We start from the raw sequence: 24395 nt of genomic DNA, 5'->3' as shown, positions 1-24395 counted from the left end.
ACTTCCTGTGTCCTGCACCTTGGGTGTAACTAACTCTGTGTCCTATTTATCACACCTTCAGCCTCCTGAATTATCTAGAGTTCATCCAGTTCCAACTCCAACTCATTAATGAGAATTGTTACAAGCTGCAACCGGGTACACTTCTCTCAGGAATAGTTGTCAGGGTTACTGGAGGTCTCCCTGCCTTCCCACATCCTGCAAGAAGGGCATTCCTTTATCCTGCCTGCAATCTCTACTGTTCCTAAATGAACAAATATAAAGAAGGAAAAACAACAAACTGTGGAAGCTTCCCAGAAAACAATCCAAGTTTGTCCAGCCTCTCCTTTTAGCTTATATCCTCAGTTTCATGCAACTTCTACTGTATCCTCTCCAAACTCCCCACATTCTTTCTGTAAAGGGGTGAGGAGAACTTTGCTGCCCAATTCAACAACTGTATCATGATATCCTTATTCTTATACTATATGCCTCTGGTAATGAAGGCTGTATATCTTCTTCGCCATGCTAGGAATGAGTATTATAACCAGGGATTTTGGTTAATTTAACTGGGAATTTTTATTTGTGAATTGCATGCTTCTTTTATTTCCACAGTAGAGCCCAGAAAACAGGGAAAATTGTAAAGCATGAAAAACTAAGAATTCAGAAACTGAAATGTCAGCAGTATTCATTCCCCTTTGCTCAGTACTAAGTTGAACCATCTCTTGCAGCTATTACAGCCAGTGATATTTTTGGATACATCTCTACCCCCAGAGCTGTGTGCTCAGTCCACTGCTGTTCACTCTGCTGACCCACGACTGTGCTGCAACACACAGCTCAAACCACATCATCAAGTTCACCAATGACACGACCGTGGTGGGTCTCATCAGCAAAAACAACGAGTCAGCTTACAGAGAGGAGGTGCAGCGGCTAACGGACTGGTGCAGAGCCAACAATCTGTCTCTGAATGTGAACAAAAGAGATGGTTGTTGACTTTAGGAGGGCCGGAGTGACCACTCCCTGCTGAACATCGACGGTTCCTCGCTAGAGATAATTAAGAGCACCAAATTTCTTGGTGTTCACCTGACGGGGAATCTCACCTGGTCCCTCAACACTAGCTCCATAGCAAAGAAAGCCCAGCAGCGTCTCTACTTTCTGCGAAGGCTGAGGAAAGTCCAACTCCCACCCCCCATCCTCATCACATTCCAGAGGGGTTGTATTGAGAGCATCCTGAGCAGCTGCATCACTGCCTGGTTTGGAAATTGCACCATCTAGGATCGCAAGACACTGCAGCGGATAGTGAGGTCAGCTGAGAAGATCATCGGGGTCTCTCTTCCCGCCATCACGGACATTTACACTACACGCTGCACCCACAAAGGAAACAGCATTACGAAGGACCCCACGCACCCCTCATACAAACGCTTCTCCCTTCTGCCGTCTGGGAAAAGGCACCAAAGCATTCGGGCTTTCACAACCAGACTATGTAACAGTTTCTTCCCCCATGCTATCAGACTCCTCAATACCCAGAGCCTGGACTGACACCTTACTGCCCTATTGTCTTGTTTATTATTTATTGTAATGCCTGCACTGTTTTGTGCACTTTATGCAGTCCTGGGTGGGTCCGTAGCCTAGTGTAGTATTTTTTCTACGTTTTTTTTTCCTAGTTCAGTCTAGTTTTTGTACTGTGTCATGTAACACCATGGTCCTGAAAAACGTTACCTCATTTTTACTATGTACTGTACCAGCAGTTATGGTCAAAATGACAATAAAAAGTGACTTGACGACTTGACTTACTAGCTTTGCACAACGTGATGGAGCAAGATTTACCCATTTCTCCTTACAAAATTGCTCAAGCTGTGCCAGGTTAGTTGGAGAGCAGAAGTGGACAGCAATCTTGAGGTCTTGCCAGAGATGTTTGATCAGGATTCTGACTGGCCCACTCAAGGACATCAATTTTCTTCATTTGTAGCCACTCCATGGTTGCTCTAGTAGTGTGCTTTGGGTGGGTGTCCTGATGAAAGACAAACTTCCTCCCCAGTTTAAGCTTTTTGACAGAGGATAGCATGTTTTTATCCAGGATCTGTCTGAATCTAGCAGCATACATCTTCCCATCAATCCTGACCAGATTTCTAGTCCCTGCCTCTGAAAAGCATGCCCACAGCATGATGCTATCTCCACCATACTTTACAGCAGGGATGGTGCTCCTGGGTGATAGGCAGTATTAGATTTATGTCACACATACCACTTAGTGTTGAAGCCAAAAAGTTCCAGTTTAGTCTCATCCAACCATAAGACTTCCTTCCACATTTTTACAACATCTTCTAAGTGATGCTTTGCAAAGTCATTCCAGGCAAGGACATGCTTTTTTTTTCCAGACAGGGCTTTTTATTTGCCACTCTTCCATAAATACCCTTTTTGTACAAGGCCTTAAGAAATTATGGAGCCATGAACTTCATTTTCAGATGCTGCCACTGGCTTCTCAGAGTGGCTGTTGGCATCACAGTAGCTACTCTTACAATGCATTCTTCTCCAGCGACTAACTTTAGAGGGGAGGCCTGACTTAGGCAATGGGGCTGTGCTTCATATTTTTTCCACTTTTTCATGATGGATTTTACTGAGCTCCAAGGAATGTTCAGAGACTTTGAGATGGGCTTGTGCTCTTTCCCAGATTTGTGCTTCTCTATTATCATTTCCCTGACTTATCTTGAATACTCTTTTGTCTTTATTTTGGTTTGGTTTGTTAAAAATCTACCATACTGTCGAACCTTACAAAGAGAGGGGTTATTTATTCTTATGAATTAATTGAGAACAGGTGATCCTCCAATTTTCTACATCAACAAATCCTTGGGAATGCCATGGACCCAATCTGAGACATCCCTCATTAAAGGGAGGTAATATACCATCCAGGTGTCTCGATTGCGCCCTCAGAATCTTGTCTCTGTTCCTGTAACTATGGAATCCCCTATCAACAATGCAGTCCTCTTCATCTCTCTGCTCACCGCTTTAAGAGGTTCCTAGACAGGCACGTGAATATACAGAGAATGGAGGGATCTTGACCACGTGCAGCAGAGGTATTAGCACCAATTACATAAGCAGTAAAGGGGAAGAGGTCCTACACCATGAGTATATAAAGTTCAGAAAGAAACTGAAGAGAAGGACCTCCAAGCTAGTAATCTCCATATTGTTTCTGGTGCCATAAGCTAATGCAGGAAGGAACGGGGTGATAGCACTGCTGAATGAGTGGTTGTGGAGATGGTGCAGGGGACAGGGTTCTAAGTTCTTGGATCATTGAAACCTTTTCTGGGAAAGGGGTGACCTGTACAAGAGGGACGGGTTATTCCTGACATGGAAGGGAACCAATATCCCAGCCGGGAAGCGTACCAATGCTTGATTTAATTTTTAGCTGGTTTGGTACAACATTGTGGGCCAAAGGGGCTGTTCCAGTGCTGTACTGCTCGATGTTCTATGTCAAGTGTTTTTATCTGCCACCTACTAGATCTTTTTGCTTTTCCACACCATTCTCTATAAAACTCTAGAGACTGTTGGACATAAAAATCCAAGGAGATCAACAGTTTCTGAGATACTCAAACCACGTTGTCTGGCACCAGCACTCATTCCATGTTCAAAATCACTTAATCACATTTCTTCCACGTTTTGATGTTTGGTCTGAAAAATAAATGAACCTATTGACAATGTCTGCATGCTTTTATGTATTGAGTTACTGCCACACATTTGGCTGATTAGATGTCTGCATTAGCGAGCAGGTGTTGTACAGCTGTAACCCACAAGAAAGCTGGAGGAACTCAGCAGGCCAGGCAGCATACGGCCTGCTGAGTTCCTCCAGCATTTTGCGTGCGTTATTTGGATTTCCAGCATCTTCAGATTTTTTCGTGTCTGAGGTGTAAAGGTGTAAATAGGGACCACTGAGTATACATACCTTGATTATATCTATTTTGAACTTTGAAATTTTTCTTATATGTGCTATCCGCCAAAAGCTTATTTGGTTACCAATTATAATATCATCCATCTGAAATAGAAAAGCATTTGAAACACTCTTACCTTTGGAAAGCAATTTACGAAACTTTTGAGTGGTCACTAGCTGCTGTTCAATATCATCAGAGAAAAGCATCTGTACCATTTCTCTTGTGATCATCCCCTCCTAAAATGGAAATAAAATTTTTAATATTCAAATTGTATAATTTGTTTTATAACAAAATAGCAAGTCAAAACAACTTTACAGAAAGCAAATTATATACTCTTAACCAAGCAGGTCTGGCCCTGTACCCACAACATATACAACTACAGAAAATCTAGACAAAATTGTTCATGAAGCATGATGCTTGAATGACGATGATTCATTTTCCTTTAAGCATCTAATACAAAAATAAAACTATAATGACAGTTATGTAATATCTGCAAATTTTTGTCAATAAATATGACAGTTATATAATACAATATCTGCAGTTTTTGGTTATTAATAAGTATAATGACATATAATACAATATCTGCAGTTTTTTGCTGTTAACAAAACTATAATGACCATATCTTCAGTGCTTTACTGTTATCAATCAACAAATTCAGTGTTTCAACTCTAGCAAACAATCTTTCTGTGGCTAATGCAAAAGGCTTAAATGGGCTAGGATTTCTGCAGTACATCCACAAGGGGTTCTTGAAACAGTCAGTAGAGAGTCCAGTTAGAGGAAAAAATATATTGGGAAAATTCTTTCTCAATAACCAACCAGCTCCCCTCCACCACCACCCTTCTCTGTCCTGGCAGAACCGATCCTCACCTTCAACAACTTTTCTTTCAGCTCCTCCCACTTTCTCCAGGCTTGAGGGGTAGCCATGAGCACTCATATGGGCCCAGCTACATCTACCGTTTTGTAGGCTATATAGAACAATCCACGTTCCAAGTCTTCCCCGGTAATACTTCCCAACTCATGCACCAATTGACAACTGCATCAGTGCTGCAATCATCACCTGCCAGTTTTGTGGTAAAATCACAACTTGCCACTTTTCAATCCATGCCCAAATGTCATCTAGTTCAGTTGCCTACACATATGAGGTGCTTCATTTGCTGACAATTTGTGAATAGAATTGAACATAGTTCTGGTCACTCCATTACATGAAGGATGCAGAATGAATTCATCAGGACTTTGCTTGGACTAGAGAGTATCAACTATACAGAGAGGTCAGCCAAAATAGGATCATGTTCTCTGGCTAGCTGAGGCCCAATCCAGAGTGCATCTGGTGTCCCTGTTTTCAAAATTTCTTCCAAGTTGGGTTCAACAGCTGGGGGAGCAGAGCAAGTAGTGATTTTCCTGATGCCATGAAACATCTTTAGAAGATGCTGACAATTTAGAAGACACTCCTACAGTCCTGATCAAAATGCTACAGAGCCTAGGCCTCTGTACCTCCCTCTGCAACTGGATCCTTGGCTTCCTAACCGGAAAACCACAATCTGTGCAAATTGGTAATAATGTCTCCTCCTCACTGAGGATCAACACTGGCTCAACCTCAGGGATGTCTGCTTAGTTCACGGCTTTACTCTCTCTATACCCATGACTGTGTAGTTAGGCACAGCTCCAATGGCATCTATAAATTTGCTGATGATACAACCACTGTTGGCAGAATCTCAGGAGACAAGAGGGCATAAAGGAGCGAGATATGCCAGCTAAAAAAGATGTGTAGCAGCAACAAACTTGCACTCAATATTAGTAAGACCAAAGAACAGATTGTGGACTCCTGAAACTGTAAGACGAGGCAGCAATCTCTCAATATCTCATTAAAAATCAAACCTGGTTTGAACATATCGATGCAGCTATAAAGAAGGCAAGACAGCAGCTATATTTCATTAGGAGTTTGAAGAGATTTGGTTTATCACCTAAAATACTTGAAAACTTCTACAGATGTACCATGGAGAACATTCTAACTGGCTGCATCACAGGATGGTATGGTGAGGGGGGGCTGGCAGGGGGAGGGTACTGCACTGGATTGAAGAAAGCTGTAGAGAGTTGTAAAATTTGTCAGTTCCATCATGGGTTCTAGTCTCCATAGTATCCAAGACAGCTCAAGTGTCTCAGAAAGGAGGCGTCAATCATCAAGGACCCCCACCACCCAGCACAGGCCCTCTTTTCATTGTTACCATAAGGAAGGAGCTACAGAAGCCTGAAGGCACACACTCAGCGATTTAGGAACAGCTTCTTACACTCTGCTATCCAATATCTAAATAGACACTGAACCCATGAACACTCTCACAACTTTTTTTAAAATTTCTGTTCTGTACTACTTATTTTAACTATTTAATATTGTTATGAACCCCATAACTGGGTCACTTACCAGCAAAGATAGAGAGGTCCGCTGAAGTCTGATGGTACCATTTTTAAATGTTTTTATTTATAAAGGGGCACAAAAGTAAGGTTAATACAAACATTCAGATAATATACGTCGTCAATACTCAATCTAAAGCACGGGTATAGTAATAATCAACAATTCGAAGGAGCTCTATCGTTTGTCTAGGGGTAAAACTATTGTCCGATGGAAATATAAAAAGTCTCGCCAGTTCATGAAGGCTTTTAGCCGTTTGAGGGACCGCTGGGTGTTCACGGGTTGGAGAGAGAAAATAAACTTGCCAGCCTGTTGGACTCAAATCGTGGAATCGGGAACGTGAGTTCCCCGTTGTCAGTTCGGAATCCTTTTCGGGGTTATCAGCCACTCGATTCCCTAGCTAGGGGAACCAAATCACATGTGGCTCCCGAACAGCTTTCCGTCCTTACGGGAGCGATGAGCGATGGTGTCTCCGTCTGGTGCGTCGCTGGAGTACCGCCTCCTGCAGTCTCCATTTTATCATGGCTGGCAGATTTGTAAATGTCAATCACGGTAGGGTGATACAATCCCCACCCCACATTGCCCGAGGGTGTCCATGTCCTTGATAGCTGGCACATACTATAGAGTTGCAATTCACACAGGTGCCTCTAAGAACAATGGTCAAATCCGTTGCATTGTCTCTCATTTCCTGGGTCCAAGACCCGAATTAATAGCGATCTTGCGATTCTCCGGAAGGAGGGGGCTGGTCCCGCACCCTTCGGCCCCTCAGAGCTGTGGTACATTCATAACAATATAAATATGTAATTACTGAAATTCAGGTTTTTAAAAAGATTTATCATTTATTACATTGTACTGCTGCTGCTAAGTTAACAAGTTTCACGACATATGATAGTGATATCAAACCTGATTCTGATTTTCTCCTAATGGAGGAGTCTAACGTACTATTTATATAATTCAATTAATAAGACTATGTCAAGCTGTTGTTCAATTCTCTGTAGGACAGCTTTTTTGTTTCAGATGTTACGAATGAGGAGCAACTCTGATGGGCAGAAGGGTACAGAATCGCCAATGCCCGCCCCCCCCACCCTTTTGAGAATCGCAAGATCGCTATTATTTCGGGTATGATACCCAGGAAATGAGAGAGATACACAGCATGTCAGGAAATGACAGAGAGACAACACCAGAATACACAAGGTGGAATGTCTCCTATTGACAAAGAGAGAGATTACTGCTATTGTCTCTTGAAGGAGGAATTGTGTATTGAGTACTGTACTATTCATTGAAACCCCTCGGGGGGCAGCCAGAGTGGTCTGGTTGAGGGATTGCATCATCCCAACCTGATTGACACCTGAGACCCCGTGAGTGAGGATAAAAGTAGGGTCTGGGGAACACCCCTCAGACGCACCAGGAGAAACGCTATGAGACCAGTGGGGGCTTGTGTGTGTGTCCACCCTTGCCTGGGTGACGAGTCCACCACGGAACGGTCTAGCTAAAGGACGCAGAGGGGTCCTATGTGAATGGCCACAACAACAACGAATCGAAGGATCCAGATCGTAAAAGGAAAGTCGGCAAGTTAATAGCTGTTACTGCTTTTTCTCTCTCTCCAACAATTGCAACACCACAAGCAACGACGACTGCAGCCTGTATGAACTGAACTGAACTTTATATTTTCATCGGACAATTCATTATCCCCTAGACAACGATAGAGCTTATTTCTTATTGATTATTATTATACCCGCACTTTTAGGTTTAGTATTGATGACGTATATTATCTGTATATTTGCACTGATATTATTTTTGTGTATTTTTACTAATAAATACTGTTAAAAATTGTATCATCAGACTTCAACGGCTACTCCTATCTTTGCTGGTAAGACACCCAGTTACGGGGTTCGTAACAACTTGGGGCCTCGTCTCGAGATTTGATACCAAATTGGAGGGCCAGTAAATCGGGCTTTTAAGTCCAGACTTGGATCTGGTTGCGCGGCTAACCAGACGGGAAACCAGCAAAGATGGACGTAGACGAACTTACACAAAACCCGACTTTGAAGGCGCTAGAGGGGGCCACAAAGTCGGACTTGGTAAATATTGCGAAAGGACTAAATCTCGCAGAGGTGAGGTCGCCAATGAAAAAGTGGGAGATGCGGAGGGCCATAACTCAGTATTACATTGAGAAGAATGTGTTTTCGGCTGAGGTATTGGACAATATCCCTGAAAAGGTACCAGCTATTGGGACGGCTCAGTTAGAGTTGGAAAAATTGAGGCTGGACGCGGAACAGAGGAAAAGGGAGCATGAAATTAGGTTAAAAGAGCTGGAAGCAGCTGAAAAGCAGAGGGAGTATGAGGAGAAGGAGAAACAGAGGCAGCATGAGCTGGACATGGAGAAGTTAAGGCAAGAGCAAAGAGCTCAAGAGCCAGACCGAGAGGAGAGGTTTAATGTTAGTAGGGAGTTTAGGTTAGTACCTCCGTTCGAGGAGATGGATGTTGATAGTTATTTCTTGTATTTTGAAAAGGTGGCAGTGAATCAGAAGTGGCCCAGAGATCAGTGGGTGGCGTTGTTACAAAGTGTGTTAAAAGGGAAGGCGCAACGGGCATATGCGGCGTTGTCTGTGGAGGAGGAGTAGTATGAGAATTACAAGGAAGTAAAACAGGCCATTCTTCGGGCCTACAAATTGGTACCTGAGGCCTATAGACAAAAGTTCAGAGATTTAAAGAAAGTGTGGAATCAGACGTATACCGAGTTTGCCTATGAGAAGGGTGTGCTCTTGGATCGCTGGTGTGCGGCAGAAAGGGTGGAAGAGGATTTTTGGCATTTCAGGGAGTTAATTCTGATTGAGGAATTTAAAGGTTGTGTTTCGGATGATATCTGGATGTATTTGAACGAGAAGCCGAATAAATCCATATCCGAATCTGCCAGGTTCACAGATGAATATGCCCTAACCCACAAGACAAAGTTTTCCTCTACTAAGAGTTACCAGAAAGACCGTAGGAATGGTAGAGAAAGCCCGCCAGCTGAGGCAGAAATTCAGCCGGGAGCTAGTGGTAAAAGTAAGGAGGAAGAAAGGCAAGATGGCAGGAGGGTTCCTGGCTTGACATGTTTTAATTGTGTAAAGGTGGGTTATATTGCATCTAAGTGCCTTGCTCTGAGGAAGGAGACAGGAAAAGGGAAAGCAGCAATCCCTACAGGATGTATTGTGTTGATCAGCAAATCAACGAGAAAGCCCCAGGTAGACAGAATACGAGAGGGGCATGAGAAATTTATTTCAGAAGGGACTGTGTCTGTGAAAGAGGGAGAAACACCAGTTCCAGTGCGGATCTGGAGAGATACTGGAGCTGAGCAGTCATTGATTCTCAGTTAGATTTTGGTCCTGAGACTGGAGAGGTAGCTTTGCGAGGCATAGGAAAAGGGACAGAAGCTGTGCCTTTGCATAGGATCATTATAAATTGTGGTCTGGTATCTGGACCAGTTGAAATAGGGGTGCGATCAGAATTCCCGAGAGAAGGCGTGGACGTCCTTCTTGGTAACGATTTAGCCGGTGGTGAGGTTTGGTCAGCAATGAAGCTGACGAGCCAGCCTGTAAGTGTTGAGGACCCGCCCCTAGATTCCAAGATCTATCCCGCATGCGCGATCACTCGCAGCATGTCAAGAAAGGCAGCTGAGAAAGAGACCAGTTTAAATCAGTCCAGTATCGATTTGGCTGAGACGTTTTTACCGACCCTGTACCAAGAGGGGTTAGAGTGTGGTAAAACGGAGAATAGGGAGGTGAAAGAGAGTAAAGGAGAGGAGGTAGACCTACCCTTAGCCAGGAGGAAATTTATAGAGGCACGGAGTAAAAATGAGAAACAGATAAGACTGTTAGAAGGTCCAGGGTTGGACATGGATGATCTGTCTGGCTCGACAGAACTGTTTGAAGAAGTTGAAGAACTTAAATGCGTACCCGATAATGAAATAAGGGCAGTCCTAGATGAAAAGGATGCCATTACCTTGAAGGAGTCTGCTGGGTTGGCAGATGAGGTTGTTTTAACCCTCAGGGTTGAGTTTACTCCGGAAGGGACTTGCCCAGAGAGTAACTGGGAGGATCAGGGGAACTTAGAATTTGAAAAGGGGACGGGTATTGAAAGCCTGGAAGAGGCAGATGTCCCGTTTGAGTGTGTTCAAGATGTGGATGCACGTGGTACTGAACCTAGTAATGAAACTCAGGAAAAGTCTGAGGTATCTGATTCAGTTAAAAAGGAATGCAGTCCTTGTGGGTCAGATGGACTTGGTTCAGTGAAGAAAGGGTTAACCTTGGTACTAGTGGGAAGTGAGAATTCCCAGTTGTTTGTGTTCGAAGGTGTGTTAAAAGTTAGTGAGGAGATAAAAGGTGGTGATGTGGATATTATTATTGAAGGAGAAGGGAAAAGTGTAGTTCCTAAATTGACTAAAGAAAATTTAAAGTCTGGATTGGTGTCAGAAGCAGTAACCAGGCTGAAGGAACAATGGCTTGTTAACAAGGTGCCTGCAAATCAATTACAGTTTGATTTGGAATGTAAAGGTACCCCACTCACTAATGTTATTCAAGGGTGTGCTGTGAAGAGGCAGAATTTGAAATGTTGTTTGGACAAAGAGGGATCGCTTGCAGATATTAAACTGAAAACTAATAGAATGAAGGGTCCTGAAGATAAAACTAATGACTTGCTTAAAAATAAAGAATTGTGTGGAAGTTGAGAAGATGGGCTAAGTTTGGAAAACATTGTTGATAAAATAACTCCTATGAAAGGAGCATGCAAAAGCCTATTCCACACTGGTAAGCAAGCTAACCACATGAGAGTTAACTGGAAAAGGGGCGAAGGTTGAAAAATGCTACTTTAAATAACCGGATCTGGTTTTAAGGGATTTCGACACAGCATGTAAATAATAAAGACAACACCATGGAAGATTGACCGTTAAGTTTGAAAGTAAAATAAAGATTAGTATTTGCATAAACTATTGTAATGTACTACAGAATAATCACACATATATTGGTTCACATTTTGTATTATATACTTAAGATCACAACCCTTTAGTTTTGTTTTGCTGAAGAAAAGGAATTTTAAAAAAGTGGTTATTAAGTTGGAGTCTGATGCTGCAAGAATTTGATATTAAGATACAGCATATTAAAGGAAGTGATAATGTGCTCGCTGACTGTTTATCTAGATGCTGAATTGAATGTATAACTGTATTACTCTGTAGTGAAAAAAACTCTTCTGTATTGTGTTAGATTCTGAAATTCTGTAAGACTCTGTATTAGTTAATTTTTCCCAGTGGTAAAAATCCTTAGAAGGATGGGTGTGTTACGAATGAGGAGCAACTCTGATGGGCAGAAGGGTACAGAATCGCCAATGCCCACCCCCCCCCCTTTTTGAGAATCGCAAGATCGCTATTATTTCGGGTATGATACCCAGGAAATGAGAGAGATACACAGCATGTCAGGAAATGACAGAGAGACAACGCCAGAATACACAAGGTGGAATGTCTCCTATTGACAAAGAGAGAGATTACTACTATTGTCTCTTGAAGGAGGAATTGTGTATTGAGTACTGTACTATTCATTGAAACCCCTCAGGGGGCAGCCAGAGTGGTCTGGTTGAGGGATTGCATCATCCCAACCTGATTGACACCTGAGACCCCATGAGTGAGGATAAAAGTAGGGTTTGGGGAACACCCCTCAGACACACCAGGAGAAACGCTAAGAGACCGGTGGGGGCTTGTGTGTGTGTCCACCCTTGCCTGGGTGACGAGTCCACCACGGAACGGTCTAGCTAAAGGATGCGGAGGGGTCCTACGTGAATGGCCACAACAACAACGAATCGAAGGATCCAGATCGTAAAAGGAAAGTCGGCAAGTTAATAGCTGTTACTGCTTTTTCTCTCTCTCCAACAATTGCAACACCGTGAGCAACAACGACTGCAGCCTGTATGAACTGAACTGAACTTTATATTTTCATCGGACAATTCATTATCCCCTAGACAACGATAGAGCTTATTTCTTATTGATTATCATTATACCCGCACTTTTAGGTTTAGTATTGATGACTGTTACGAACCCTGTAACTGGGTGTCTTACCAGCAAAGATAGGAGTAGCCGTTGAAGTCTGATGATACTATTTTTAACAGTATTTATTAGTAAAAATACACAAAAATATCAATGCAAATATACAGATAATATACGTCATCAATACTAAACCTAAAATTGCGGGTATAATAATCATCAATAAGAAATAAGCTCTATCGTTGTCTCGGGGATAATGAATTGTCCGATGGAAATATAAAGTTCAGTTCAGTTCATACAGGCTGCAGTCGTTGCTGATCACCGTGTGGCAATTGTTGGAGAGAGAGAGAGAAAAACTTGCCGACTTTCCTTGTTACAATCTTGATCCGTATCCGTCCTTTAGCTAGACCGTTCCATGGAGGACTCGTCACCCAGGCAAGGGTGGACACACACACAAGCCCCCACCGGTCTCGTAGCATCTCTCCTGGTGCATCTGAGGGGTGTTCCCCAGACCCTATTTTTATCCTCACTCACGGGGTCTCAGGTGTCAATCAGGTTGGGATGATGCAATCCCTCAACCAGACCACTCTGGCTGCCCCCTGAGGGGTTTCAATGAATAGTACAGTACTCAATACACAATTCCTTCTCCAAGAGACAATAGCAGTAATCAGTGGTTCCGTTCCGCTTTTGTTAGAAGGAGACATTCCACTTTTTGTGTATTCCTGCGTTGTCAATAACAACTGCCTTTTCTGTTATCTTGCGTCTCTCTCTCATTACTGACATGATGTGTATCTCTCTCATTTCCTGGGTATCAGACCAGAAATAATAGCGATCTTGCGATTCTCAAAAAGGGGGGGGGGGGGGGGGGGCAGGCATTGGCGATTCTGTACCCTTCTGCCCATCAGATTTGCTCCTCATTCGTAACATGACTTATATTATCTGTATATTTGCATTGATATTATTTTTGTGTATTTTTACTAATAAATACAGTTAAAAATAGTATCATCAGACTTCAACGGCTACTCCTATCTTTGCTGGTAAGACACCCAGTTACGGGGTTCGCAACACAGACACTTACCCCCATATCTTTGCAAGATCCCTAAATTGGGAATAAAGTCACCATGTCCACACTGATGCCAGGTGACTACTCCAGTATTATTTCTTCTCCGTTTAAATAAGGGATTTTGATGCAACTTGAATGACTTGTTAGATTTAAAAGTCCATAAAATTTAAAAGTCAACCACATGCAGGCCACACTGTGCAAGGATAACAGATTTTCTCCCCTGGACATTAGTGAAGTAAACAGATTTTGTGTTTTTTTTAATATAACAACTTGGTAGTTTCTTGTTGCAGTGAGATGTGGCCTTGGTTCTCTGGATTACTTGTCAACATTTTTAATGATACCTTCCATCGCTTTGCTGATGATGGAAAGCAAAATGATCCACAGCATTTCCAGTGCTCTCATCTATTTCCTACTGTAACATGGAGTGAATCCATTCAACGAAAGTCTTACTTCTGTGATGGAGAGAATCTCAGAAGGAAGCCGAGACAGACCATCCAATTCAGCACTTCTTATCAACATGGCTGCAAAAGCTAACAAATGTAAGGAAACTCAAACCAGAGTCCTCTGGAGTACAGAACAGATAGAGAGTGCAACAGAACTTGAAAGGGAGATGGATAACTGATGCCAAAAGGCGAGAAAGCCTGTAAGGACAGAAGATTGACTGACTAGCAGGAGGCAAAGAGTGCGAATAAAGGAGGCCTTTTCTAGTTGGCTGCCAGTGATTAGAGGTGTGCCGCAGAGATTGGTGTTGGGACCGCTTCTTTTTGCGTAATATGTCAATGACTTTAATGATGGAATTGTTAGCTTTGTGGCCAAGTTTGCAAATGATACAAAGATAGGCGAAGGGGCAGGTAGTGTTAAGGAAGCAAAGAGTCTGCAGGAGGAGTGAGATAGATTAGGAGAATGGGCAAGGAAGTGGAAAATAAAATATAGTGGATGGAACTATATGGTCATGCACTTTGGTAGAATGAGTAATGGCAGAGACTATTCTCTGAACAGGGAGAAAATTTAAAACTCAGACGTCCAAGGGGACTTGGGAGTCCTCATGCAGGATTTCCTAAAGGTTAACTTGCAGGCTGAGTTGGTGGTAAGAAAGGCAAGTGTAATGTTGGCATTCATTTCAAGACAACTAGAATATAAGAGTGAGGATGTGATGCTGAGGCTTTATAAGGCACTGGTCAGAACACACTTAGAGTAGTGTGAGCAGTATACAGACAGAGAGACATACTTTATTGATCCCGAGGGAAATTGGGTTTTGTTACAGTCACACCAACCAAGAATAGTGAAGAAATATAGCAATATAAAACCATAAATAATTAAATAATAATAAGTTAATTATGCCAAGTGGAAATAAGTCCAGGACCAGCCTATTGGCTCAGGGTGTCTGACACTCTGAGGGAGGAGTTGTAAAGTTTGATGGTCACAGGTAGGAATGACTTCCTATGACGCTCAGTGTTGCATCTCGGTGGAATGAGTCTCTGGCTGAGTGTACTCCTGTGCCTAAGCAGTACATTATGGAGTGTATGGGAGTCATTGTCCAAGATGGCATGCAACTTGGACAGCATCCTCTTTTCAGACACCACCGTCAGAGAGTCCAGTTACACCCCCACAACATCACTGGCCTTATGAATGAGTTTGTTGATTCTGTAGGTGCCTGCTACCCTCAGCCTGCTGCCCCAGCACACAACAGCAAACATGATAGCACTGGCCACCACAGCCTTGCAGAACATCCTCAGCATCTTTAGGCAGATGTTAAAGGACCTCAGTCTCCTCAGGAAATAGAAATGGCTCTGACCCTTCTTGTAGACAGCCTTAGTGTTCTTTGACCAGTCCAGTTTATTGTCAATTCATATCCCCAGGTATTTGTAATCCTCCACCATGTCCACACTGACTCCCTTGGATGGAAACGGGGGTCACCGGTGCCTTAGCCCTCCTCAGGTCCAACATCAGCTCCTTATTCTTTTTCACATTAAGCTGCAGATTATTCTGCTCGCACCATGGTACAAAATATAAGGAACTTTATCTAAGAAAAGATGTGCAGGCATTGGAGAGAATCCAAAAGATGCTCGCGAGAATATTCCAAGAATGAAAGAGTTAACATATAAGGAGTGTTTGATGGCTCTGAGCCTGTACTCGCTGGAGTTTAGAAGAATGAGAGATGATCTCATCAATACTTATCAATTATTGAAAAGTCTGGATAGAGTTGACGTGGGGAGAATGTTTCCTCCAGTGGACAAGTCTTGGACTAGAGGACACAGACTCAGAATAGAGGAACATCCATTTAGGACAGAGATGAAAAAGAATTTCTTTAGCCAAAGGGTGGTGAATCTGTGGAATTCATTGCACAGACAGCTGTGAAGGCCAAGAATTGTGTATACTGTATTTAAAACAGAGGTTGATATAGGTTCTGGATTAATTAGCGCATCAAACATAACATCATAACTTCATGTTCTACCAGCTCCTCAGTTTTCAGTGACTGACGTACAAGGAAACTCTGATCCTTTTGAATGTCAATGCTATCCAATTTTTTTTAAAAAACACGTTTTCTGCTGAGGTGATAAACACAGAACAGAATGGCTCTTCAGCCCACCCATGTTCATGCTAACCATCTACACTAGTCACATTTCCCTGCTTTACGGAGCATCCTTCAATGTTGTGCCTATTTAACTACCCGTCTAAATGTCACTTCATTGTACATGATTCCATCACTTCTGGCAGAGAAAGCATTCTGATTTTCTAACCTCTTTCTCTTACAATTTTATCTATCTCTACCAGGTAACCTCTCAGATCCTTCACTCCATGTAAAACAATCCAGCCTATCCAGTCCCTACCTATAACTGATGTCTTGCAATCCAAACAGCATCTTACATTTTTCTGCATTTTCCTCTTTCTGTCATACTGCAGCCCACTCACTCTGCTTATCCATGTACAGCTGAAGCTTTTTTAAAGCAGACTACAACACAGCCCCAGCAGACCACAATGTTGTGCTGAACCTTTAAAATTACTCTAAAATCAACCTAACCTTTCCCTCCTACATGGTCTATTATAATCCATTTTCCTACATCCATGTGCCTATCTAAATGTCTCTTAAATTTAAATCTCTTAAATATCCCTAGCTACCTCTTCCTTCACCACTGCCAGTGTATTCCAGACACCTACTACTCTCTGTGTAACAGACCTTCCTCTGACATTTCCCATTAATTTTCACTTACCTTAAGCACGTGTTCTCTGGTGTGGCCACTGCCTTCCTGGGAAAAAGGAGATATATCCACTCTGTCTATGCTTCTTCTAATCTTACAGACCTCTATCAAGTCATCTGTCATTCTGTCACTTAAATGAGAAAAATCCCAACTTAATGAACTTAACCTTTCTTCATGACATGCTCTCTAATCCTAATCCAGGCAGTGTCCTGGTAAATCTCCTCTGCACCCTCTCTAAAGTTTCCTATAATGAGGCAACCAGAACAGAACACAATATTCCAAATGTAATCTAACCAGAGTTTTATACAGCTGCAATCTCCGACTAATGAAGTCCAACGCACACAAAACACCTTAACTACCCTATTAATCTGCTCAGCAACTGTGAGGGATGTGCACACTACCCTAAGATCCCTCTGTTCTTCCACACTGCTGGGAATACAGCCATTCACCTTGCACTTAGCCTTAAAGTTTAATCCTCCAAAAATGTATCAACTCACACTTTTCCAATTGAACTCCATCAATGACTTGTCTGCCCAACTCTACATCCTGTCTGTATCCCGTTGTAACCGACAACCACCATCTACAGCACCACCAACCTTCGTGTCATCAGCAAACATACCAACACACCCCTCAAACTCGTCATCCAACTCATTATTAAAAACCACAAAGAGCAGGGGTCCCAGAACAGATCCCTACAGAAAGCCACTAGTCACCAACCTTCCAGACAGAATACTCTCCATCTACTACCATATTCTACCTTCTATCAGCAAGCCAGTTCTGAATCCACACAGCCAGGTCTCCGTGGATCCCACTTCTCATGACTTTCTGGATGACTTTGTCAAACACCTTACTAAAATCCATATACACATTTTTTACTTCTATATTATGTTTAGCATTGTACTGCTGCTGCTAAATTAATCAGAATTCAGAATCAGGTTTATGATCACTGGCATGTGACGTGAAATTTGTTAACTTAGCAGCAGTAGTTCAATGCAATACATAATCTAGCAGAGAGAGAAAAAATAATAATAAAACAAAACATAATAATAAACAAGTAAATCAATTATGTGTATTGAATAGAATATACATGTTTTCTGCAAAAACAGAAATATTGTATATTAAAAAAAGTGAGGTAGTGTCCAAAGCTTCAAAGTCCATTTAGGAATCAGATGGCAAGGGGAAGAAGCTGTTCCTGAATTGCTGAGTGTGTGCCTTCAGGCTTCTGTATCTCCTACCAGATGGTAACAGTGAGAAAAGAGCATACCATGGGTGCTGGAGGTCTTTAATAATGGACACTGCCTTTCTGAGACACCGCTCCCTAAAGATGTCCTGGATACTTTGTAGGCTAGTGCCTAAGATGGAGCTAACTAGATTTACAACCTTCTGCAGCTTCTTTCAGTCGTATGCAGTAGCCCCTCCATACCAGATAGTGATACAGTCCGTCAGAATGCTCTCCACAGTACAACTATAGAAGTTTCACGTCACATGCCAGTGATAATAAACCTGATTCTGATACTGATTCCATTGCCACACCCACAAAGCTAACAGCACTGTGAAGGACCACACGCACCCCTCACGCAAACTCTTCTCCCTCCTGCCATCTGGAGAAAGGTACCAAAGCATTCGAGCTCTCACGACTAGACTGGCAACAGTTTCTTCCCCCAAGCCATCATACTCCTCAATACCCAGAGTCTAGACTGACATCTACATCATTTATTAGTATATTGAAATTTGTCCTCTACTGTGCCTATTGCCTTGTTTATTAATTATTAATTAATTAATCGTTGTACTGCCCTGCACTGTTTTGTGCATTTTATGTAGTCCTGTGTAGGTCTGTAGTCTAGTGTAGTTTTTTGTTGTTTCATGTAGCACCATGGTCCTGGAGGAATGCTGTCTCATTTTTACTGTGTACTGCACCAGCAGCTTATGGTCGAAATGACAATAAAAAGCGACTTGACTTGACTTCATCAATTTGTTATGGTATCTCTTTGAAAAACTCAATTAGGCTCATGCAGATCAACCTTCCCTTCACAAAGTCATGCAGACTATCCCTGATTAGATGCTTCTCCAAATGCTGGTAAATCCCATCCATAAGACTCAATGGTCAAGTCAGGTCACTTCTTATTGTCATTTTGACCATAACTGCTGGTACAGTATATAGTAAAAATGAGACAACATTTTTCAGGACCATGGTGTTACATGACACAGTACAAAAACTACACTGAACTACATAAAAAACACAGAAAAAAAACTACACTACAGACCTACCCAGGACCACATAAAGTGCACAAACAGTGCAGGCATTACAATAAATAATAAACAAGACAATAGGGCAGTAAGGTGTCAGTCCAGGCTCTGGGTATTGAGGAGTCTGATAGTTTGGGGGAAGAAACTGTTACATAGTCTGGTCGTGAGAGCCCGAATGCTTCGGTGCCTTTTCCCAGACAGCAGGAGGGAGAAGCATTTGTATGAGGGGTGCGTGGGGTCCTTCATAATGCTGTTTGCTTTGCAGATGCAGTGTGTAGTGTAAATGTCTATAATGGCGGGAAGAGAGACCTCGATGATCTTCTCAGCTGACCTCACTATCCGCTGTAGGGTCTTGCGATCTGAGATGGTGCAATTTCCGAACCAGGCAGTGATGCAGCTGCTCAGGATGCTCTCAATACAACCCCTGTAGAATGTGATGAGGATGGGGGCAGGGGGAGATTAACTTTCCTCAGCCTTCGCAGAAAGTAGAGACACTGCTGGGCTTTCTTTGCTATGGAGCTGGTGTTGAGAGACCAGGTGATATTCTCCGCCAGGTGAACACCAAGAAATTTGGTGCAGTGGGGAGTGGTCACTCCGTGCCCTCCTGAAGTCAACAACCACCTCTTTAGTTTTGTTCACATTCAGAGACAGGTTGTTGGCTCTGCACCAGTCCGTTAGCCGCTGCATCTCCTCTCTGTAAGACGACTCATCATTCTTGCTGATGAGACCCACCATGGTCATGTCATCGGCGAACTTGATGATGTGGTTTGAGCTGTGTGTTGCAGCACAGTCATGGGTCAGCAGAGTGAACAGCAGTGGACTGAGCACACAGCCCTAGGGGCCCCCTGTGGAGATGCTGCCTCTGATCCGGACTGACTGAGGTCTCCCAGTCAGGAAGTCTAGAATCCAGTTGCAGAGGGAGGTGTTCAGGCCCAGCAGGCTCAGCCTTATTACCTTTCCGGACCAAATGATCCCTATGACCTTTCTTGAATATTCTCATCACCAGTCACAAGCCCATTTAAGTCCAACTCACCAGCAAATTTGCTAATTTTAGATTTGATCTCATCTAAGTCAATAATTAAAACTGTGGATAACTGGTGTTCAAGCACCAGTCTCCATGCCATCTCATTGCAACAGCCTGATGACCCATTGTTTTCTATCAAACAACTGGTCTATTACTCCCAATTCCATGAGCTCTAATTCATAGACCAATGACCACTTTGGCATCTTATGAACAACCTTCAGAAGATATAAACATCACATTTGGATAGGGACATGGATAGGAAAAGTTTAAAGGAACTTGGGCTAAACACAGACAAATAGGATTTGTTCAGTTAGTCAACTTGGTTGGCCTCATTTTCTGTAACTCTCTTTCCTGGAGCTCCTTCATCTGCTCTAAGACTAAATCTAGAGAAAATATCAGGTTAATCGAACATGATTTCCTTACCATAAATCCATGTCAACTCTACTGAACTGTATTATTAGTTATTGTGTATCTTGATATCACATTCTTTATTGTGAATTCCACTGTATTGTCTAGTATTGTAGGTTTTTGTAAATAAAAGGACGTGAGGTATTTTATGTTTAAGAAAAACCATAACAACCCTAACAACTTAACTGAACACAAAGCATGGTAACAGAAATTCATATAATACATCATCACATCAGACCAGCCTCTTAAAGTGAATCCCAACTCAATGTCGGTGGTTGCGAATTATGTACATTTCCACCAAATACATTACCCTATAGTTGAGTTCCTCCTGGGCAAGGCTGCCCTACAGTTTTGATATTAGACTGACAGGTATTTGTTCCTGCCCTCTCCCTTTCTCTTTTCCTACACAGTGTGGCCACATTAGTCACACTCAATGTATTCCAGAATCTATGTAATTCCTCTTATTTCTTTATTCCCCATTATAAATTCTTCCATCTCTACATGCAGGGGATCTACAGTTGTCTTTGAGAGTTCTTTTTCCTTTATCCACATATCAAAAGAAGCTCTTACAATCTGTTTCTATGCTTCTCACTAATTTACTATTGTATTTGTTTGGACATATAGGTTAAAAATATAGTTTGAAAGGCTTCCATGAATAGAGGAATCTAGATGTACACTATATTAGGAGTTTTTTTGGTATTGAAGCAACTTAAGAACATTAAAATATGCTTGTTCCTGGGTTTTTGCTGATAAATATAATATAAACCACACTGCATGTTATTTTACAGACAATGACACCATGGTACTACACCAAAGCCATCAAGATAGATGAAGAAGTAGTCCTGAAACATGAGTCAATGGTAATGGATGCCACAACGAATTCCATCACTCCTCCATGTTCTGGTTCTTGTTTTGTCTTGTTCCCTTGAGTTGGCTGTGTTCACTAGGTAGATATGTCTGCTACCAATGTCAAGTTGTGTCATATACAGGTCATAGCAGCATCCTTCTTACCTTGAAGGTTTCACATTTTAAAAAATATTAATAACAACATATTATTCTGTTCTAAAAATTAGAAATTATTCTGTTCTAAAAATTAGAAAAATTATTCAATTTCACAATTCACCATATGAATTCACACCCTAAAGGTGGCTAATTACAAACCATTGCCGCCTTGTTACTAGTTAAATTCAGACATACATCATCTACTGTTCTTACCCCTGCTGCTGAAGAGCTGACAAATGAATCCATGAGAGGACTTTCAAATGCGGCAGATTCATCATTAATAATTTCCACATTTCTCCTTTTAAACAGCTGGAAAAGAATAAGATTCATCAAATCTCAAGAACTGACAGTTGTGTAAAATAAGTATTTTGTTAAAGCTATCAACCGGATACAAGAGTTTCTGATTTTCAGTGATCAGTAAATGAAAAGGTGTAATATTTTAGCTGGAATGACAATCGGAACAGTAACGATTACATTAATGATTTCAATCAAAAAGTACTTGCTAGTTTTTAGCATACTTTTAATTCCCTGCCACTAAAACCAAAGAACTGATTGTGGACTTCTGAAAAGGTAAGAGGAAACACACACCTGTCCTCATCGAGGGATCAGAAGTGGAACGAGTGAGCAATTTCAAGTTCCTGGGTGTCAAGATCTGAGTATCTATGTTGGGCCCAGAATATCAATGCAGCTATAAAGAAGCACAACAGCAGCTATATTTCATTAGGAGTTTGAGGAGATTCAGTATGTCACCAAAGACACTCACAAAGTTCTACCGATGTACAGTGGAGAGCATTCTAATTGGCTGCATTATTATCTGGTATGGGGGGGGGGGAGGTTTGGGGGCTACTGCACAGGATCAAAATAAGCTGCGAAGAGTTGTGAACTTAGTTAGCTCCATCATGTGCACTAGCCTCCAAAGTATCCAGGGCATCTTCAAGGAGTGATGTCTCAAAAAGGAGGCATCCGTCATTAAAGACCCCCCACCAGCCTGGTCATGCCTTGTTCACGTTGTTACTATCAGAGAGGAGGTACAGGTTAAGGTCCAGAAGGCCTATATTCAGCAATTTAGGAATAGCTTCTTCCTCTCTGCCGATTTCTGAATGGACATTGAATCCATGAACACTACCTCATTACATTTTTAAGTTCTATTTTTACTATATATACATACACACTTCTGCAATTCACATTGTATTGCATGGTACTGCTGCTGCTGCTGCTGCAAAGACAACAAATTTCACAACATATGCCGGTGATATTAAACCTGATTCTGATGCTTCTTGCAAGAATGGGCAATCTTGAAGAAGCTCCATTGCTATCTAAAACTCTATGGGTCTTAGAGACATACGGTGCAGAGACAAACTCTTCAGCCCTTCTGATCCATGTTGTCCAAGATGCTCATCTAAGCCTGTCCCGTGTGCACCACATCCTTCCAAACATCCCTATATATGTACCCATCCAACTATTTTAATGTACCTGCCTGAACCATTTCCTCTGGCCACTCATTCCACTTACATATCACCCTCTATGAAACAAATCTCTCTCAAATTCCTGTTAAATCTTTCCCCTCACAACTTAAACCTATGCTCTCCAGTTTGTGATTCTCCAAAACTGGGAAATCAACCCCATCTATGCCCCTCATCATTTTATATACCTCTATGAGACCCCAACCATAAGGCACAGCAGCAAAATTTGGCCAATTAAGAATGCTCTGCATTCAATCATGCCTTCTTTGTGATGACACTTCTGTGTTGGTTCCAGGACAGATCCTCTGATATGTTTATGTCAAGAAATTTAACGTTATTGACCCTCTACACTTCTGTTCCCCAAATGAGGACAGGCTCATGGAACCCCAGCATCTTCCTCCTGTAGTGAATAATCAGCTGTTTGGTTCAGTGACGTTGAGTAGAGGTTGCTGTTGTGGCATCGTTCACTCAATTTTCAGCCTCCCTTCTATATGCTAAATCGTTGCCAACTTTGTACCAGCCAACAACAGTTGTGAGGTCAAAAAACTTAAATATGGCATTAGAGTTATACTTAGCCTCACACTCATAAGCGTAAAGTGAGTAGAACAGGAAGCTAAGCACCCAGCCTGTGGTGCACTTGTATGGATGGTGAATGTGGAGGAGATGTTGTTGCCAATCTGAACTGCAGTTTGCCAGTGAGGAAATCGAGGATCAAGTTCCACAGGGAGATATTAAGACCCAGATCTTGGAGCTTAGTTATAAGTTGAAGGGATGATAGTGTTGAATTCTGAGTAGTAACCAATGAAGGGCACCCTGATGTATGTCTCTAACTTCAAAGTTCAAAGTACATTTATTATCAAAGTATCTATACTATTTACAACATTGAGATTCATCTTCTTGCAGGATTCAAAATACATTTGTAATCAAAGTATGTATAAATTATACAACCTTTGGATTCATCTGTTACAGGCAGCCACAAAGCAAGAAACCTGAAAGAACCCAATTAAAAAAAAGACCAATATCCAATGTACAGAGAAAGAGAAAGAGTAGAAACACAGATCATGCAAACAATAAAAGCAAGCAAAAGCATTCCATACCAAATTGAGTCCATAGACCCAAATCCCAGAGCAGCCGGAGTAGGCCCATAGCCTCAGTGTCAGTTCATCATATATTGAGACAAATCACCACAAAGCCTGCACACACAAACGCTTAGTAGCTGGGGCAGTCTCACAGACTTAGCACCGCGGAGTGAATATGACAAAAAAGCAAGCAAAGTTGGCTCAACCCTCGTCTCCAGTCCCGACATCCCGCTTTTCCAGTCTATCTGGCTGGCATTTAAATCATCCAAACACTGGATTGTCCCCTGCGCTAGAACCCAGACCTTGCCACAATACACTCCAGGCCTAGAACTTGCTGGCAAGCCTGAAACTGCTCTGAACCTTCTAATCAGCTTGGTGCTGATCCAAACTCAGTCCCAGTTTAGGTGGACAGGCACGGAAACTCCTCTGCCTCAACTCCTCCAAATTGCTCACTCCAACTTTATCTCCAACACCGACACCATCTCCAACGACTTTAACGATGTCTCAAACATGTTCCATTCCAATTTTGCAACACACAAACACAGCTCATCCCTCAAGTCAGCTTCGTCTTCACTCACCTCTTCATTGTTTGTACACAA

At 42.2% G+C, this 24395-nt stretch overlaps 1 protein-coding gene across 5 annotated transcripts in view; it reads right to left on the bottom strand.

The window, feature by feature from the left end:
* Positions 1-24395, bottom strand: part of LOC140715778 (importin subunit alpha-7-like) — a 129539-nt gene that overhangs the window by 79948 nt on the left and 25196 nt on the right. For all 5 annotated transcript variants that reach the window (XM_073028152.1, XM_073028154.1, XM_073028155.1 and 2 more), the window contains 2 exons: positions 21468-21563; positions 4033-4132 (listed from right to left, as the gene is read on the bottom strand). In XM_073028152.1, the coding sequence (XP_072884253.1) occupies positions 4033-4132; positions 21468-21563 (196 nt within the window). The remainder of the gene's footprint in view (positions 1-4032; positions 4133-21467; positions 21564-24395) is intronic.

Source organism: Hemitrygon akajei, chromosome 24 (assembly GCF_048418815.1).
Source record: "Hemitrygon akajei chromosome 24, sHemAka1.3, whole genome shotgun sequence".
Classification (NCBI taxonomy): Eukaryota; Metazoa; Chordata; class Chondrichthyes; order Myliobatiformes; family Dasyatidae; genus Hemitrygon; species Hemitrygon akajei.
This window is presented reverse-complemented; position numbering and strand designations above follow the sequence as displayed.